This window comes from Lotus japonicus, chromosome 4 (genome assembly GCF_012489685.1).
Source record: "Lotus japonicus ecotype B-129 chromosome 4, LjGifu_v1.2".
Lineage (NCBI taxonomy): Eukaryota > Viridiplantae > Streptophyta > Magnoliopsida > Fabales > Fabaceae > Lotus > Lotus japonicus.
The window spans coordinates 61,216,801-61,219,816 of record NC_080044.1 but is presented as its reverse complement, the minus strand read 5'-3'; the positions used below and the strand labels follow the sequence as shown (position 1 = coordinate 61,219,816).

Genomic DNA, 3,016 nt, shown 5'->3' with positions numbered 1-3,016 from the left:
CCTCTGTACTAGAGGCTGAAGGTGGGATTATCATTTTATTATTAGGTTTTCCCAAGCTTATCTCACTTAAGGTTTTAATTAATCTTGCCATTTTTTAATGGGGTTTGTACCAAGGTTCGTGCTTCTTCCCAATCTAGCTAAACCAACGGGCTCACTACCTATCCAAGGCTTTACTGCCGGGACCACTAGACTGCAGGGGTAACTCACACTATTCTTAGACTAATCCCTTAGAAAACTGGCTTTGATTATGTGCATCTGCTTGAGGACAAACAAAATTTAAGTGTGGGGTCGAGACGACAACTTGCCAGTTCTAGCGTTGGTTAAGGTGGTGGTGGCCGCGAGCGGTGGGGTCTCGATGTTGATGTTATAGCTTGGGGTTTATGTGGCGAGATTGAGAGCTTGTGGCAGAAGGTGGTTTCTGTGAAAGGGGCGAGAGGGGTTTGAGAGTTTGAGGGGAATAAGGATATGAAGGGGGAGGGATATTTTGGTATATTCAAGCAAGTCCCATGGGCCATGAACGTAGTTATGAGTACGTTAAAGGGGTGGTTGGGTCAATTCAGTTTGAAAAATAATAGAAAATGTAGATAGAGTACGTTTGAGTTGAGAGGATATTTGTCAGTCACAGACTCAGAAACTCCTATGGAACCAGTTTCTTCATCTCTCTGCTCTCTCTGCTCTGCTCTGCACTGCAATTTTTCTCCACACCACACTCTTCCCCCTCCCACTTCACACACTGACACAATCAATCACACTTGTCTCAGGTGATTGATATCTCTACCTTCTCATCTGATCACACTCATCATAACACAAAATCTCCTCAATTCCCACCCAATTCCCCAACTACCCACAATAAATTAATTTCAAAAAATCTCCCCCTGCTTCCAATATTTCATTTCAAACGAGTTTCTCTAGTCCCACATCGAAATGCAGGAAATACATCCAATCGGAGGAGGTGGCGGTGGTGGTGGAGGAAGCAGGTTCTTCGGCGGTGCTGACAGGAGGCTCCGACCTCACCACCAACAGAACAACCAGGCTCTCAAGTGCCCCCGCTGTGACTCCATCAACACCAAGTTCTGCTACTACAACAACTACAACCTCTCTCAGCCCCGCCACTTCTGCAAAAACTGCCGCCGTTACTGGACCAAAGGCGGCGTCCTCCGCAACGTCCCCGTCGGCGGTGGCTGCCGGAAGTCCACCAAACGCTCCAGTAAGCCCAAAAACTCTTCCTCGTCGGAAACCACCGATCTCCAGCTGCCAGAGCCAGAGCACAACTCCAACTCTCATTCCAGTAGCGAGAGCTCCAGCCTCACCGCCGCCGTAACGGAAGCCGTTTCAGCTCCGGCGTTGAACTCCGACCCGAATTCCAACAACATGCACGAGTCGAAATTGTTGAACTCTGTTCTGGATGCGAATGCTCTGGAACAAGCAGGAACAGGGGACTGTGGCGGCGGTGGTATTTTCTCCGAGATTGGGAACTTCACCAGCTTGATCGCTTCATCTTCCACCACCAACGATGCATTGGCTTTCGGATTCGGCAACAACAACGGTATTCCACCTGATGCATCGTCGTTTCAGTGGCAGCACCATCACCCAGGAGAACAAGAACTAAAGTTGCAGGGGAATATTCTCAGTGCCGCCGCCGGCGGCAACGGCGGAGGATTTGGATCGTTGGATTGGCATAGCGGTGGTGCGGATCATCAAGGTTTGTTTGATCTTCCTAACACAGTTGATCAGGCTTACTGGAATCACACTCACTGGTCTGATCATGACAATTCCACTCTCTTTCATCTTCCATGATGAGAAAAAAATCCTTTCTCCTTTTTAATTATATATAATATTTTAACTTGAAACAAGAAGCAAAGAAACTTCAAAATCTAAACAGAAAAACTGGAAGGACTTCATATAATTAATCATGAGGTGTATAATATTTTTTTCCTTTTTTTTGAATTTGGGAGGTGATTATTGAGCTTGGTTTTTAATTAGTGATGATGTGCATGCACAACTAACTTCCATGTTAGTTTCTGTTTGTTTTCCCTCTCTAATTTTCTGGGATTGTTATATAATATGTGTATTTGGAATTTGATTGTTTAGAGCAACAGAGAAAATATAACAGCATCAGCAGTGTTTTATTATATATTTGATTGCTGTTTAGGTTTGTAATCTTACTTTGGCTTGTTCTGTGTTGTTAAATTGTTAATCCTTCCATATATTAATTAATGTGTATGATTATAGCAGCATTCTAATATCTTATTAACCAATAGAAACAATTAAGAAACTGAGTTAGAGTTAGGGATAACTGTTGTTTCTACATTTGAGTGAAATTAGAGTGTGAACGAATTAATTGTAATGAGTTAGAAAATTGGGAGAGTGTTAGTTGGGGTGGGGGAATGGTGGGGTTTGATATGGTTGCATGCGCGATCATGATGATGAGAGCGCGTGCGGGGAGAGGAAAGGTCGATGGTGAATGCGAATTAGGGGGGGAGTGGAGACACGTGGGTTAGGGTAACAAAAAACAATAATGTGATGTGATGAGTCGGTTAGGTTGGGTTGTGTTGTGTTGTGGGGTGACCTTTGCCATAGTGGATTTGGCCAATTCTCATCACTCAACATAGGAAAAACTCAAGATATGATCTGGATGGATGGAGGAGTGGTGGACAAGTTAGAGTCCATTATATTGATAGTGGAGTGTCTACTCATGTGTTGTCAGTTGTTATGTTATGTTCATGGCCATGATGGATGCCCACCCTTGCTTTGGACCATCTTAGAAGTATAGTAGGGAGTATACAAATAATTATTAATATGTTTGTACTTGAAAATCATTTTTTAGTTTAATTGCACTTTCTGTTCCCTTATTTTGTTTGTGTAATGTGTTATTTAGTCCCTTGTTTTATTTAGTCCCTCGACTTTTAAATTATTGCAAATTGGTCCTTCCCTTGATTTTCATAAGCATAAAATATTTAAATCTTCATTTTCTCTTCAACAATTTTAGGGTTCAAGATGAATTTGATATAGGATA

At 42.8% G+C, this 3,016-nt stretch overlaps 1 protein-coding gene across 1 annotated transcript; it reads left to right on the top strand.

The window, feature by feature from the left end:
* Positions 1 to 476: 476 nt before the first annotated feature.
* On the top strand, positions 477 to 2,157 carry LOC130711390 (dof zinc finger protein DOF5.4-like). Its single transcript, XM_057560981.1, has one exon. It carries the CDS (start codon positions 925 to 927, stop codon positions 1,795 to 1,797), a length of 873 nt encoding a protein of 290 aa, XP_057416964.1. The 5' UTR covers positions 477 to 924; the 3' UTR covers positions 1,798 to 2,157.
* The last annotated feature ends 859 nt before the right edge of the window (positions 2,158 to 3,016 follow it).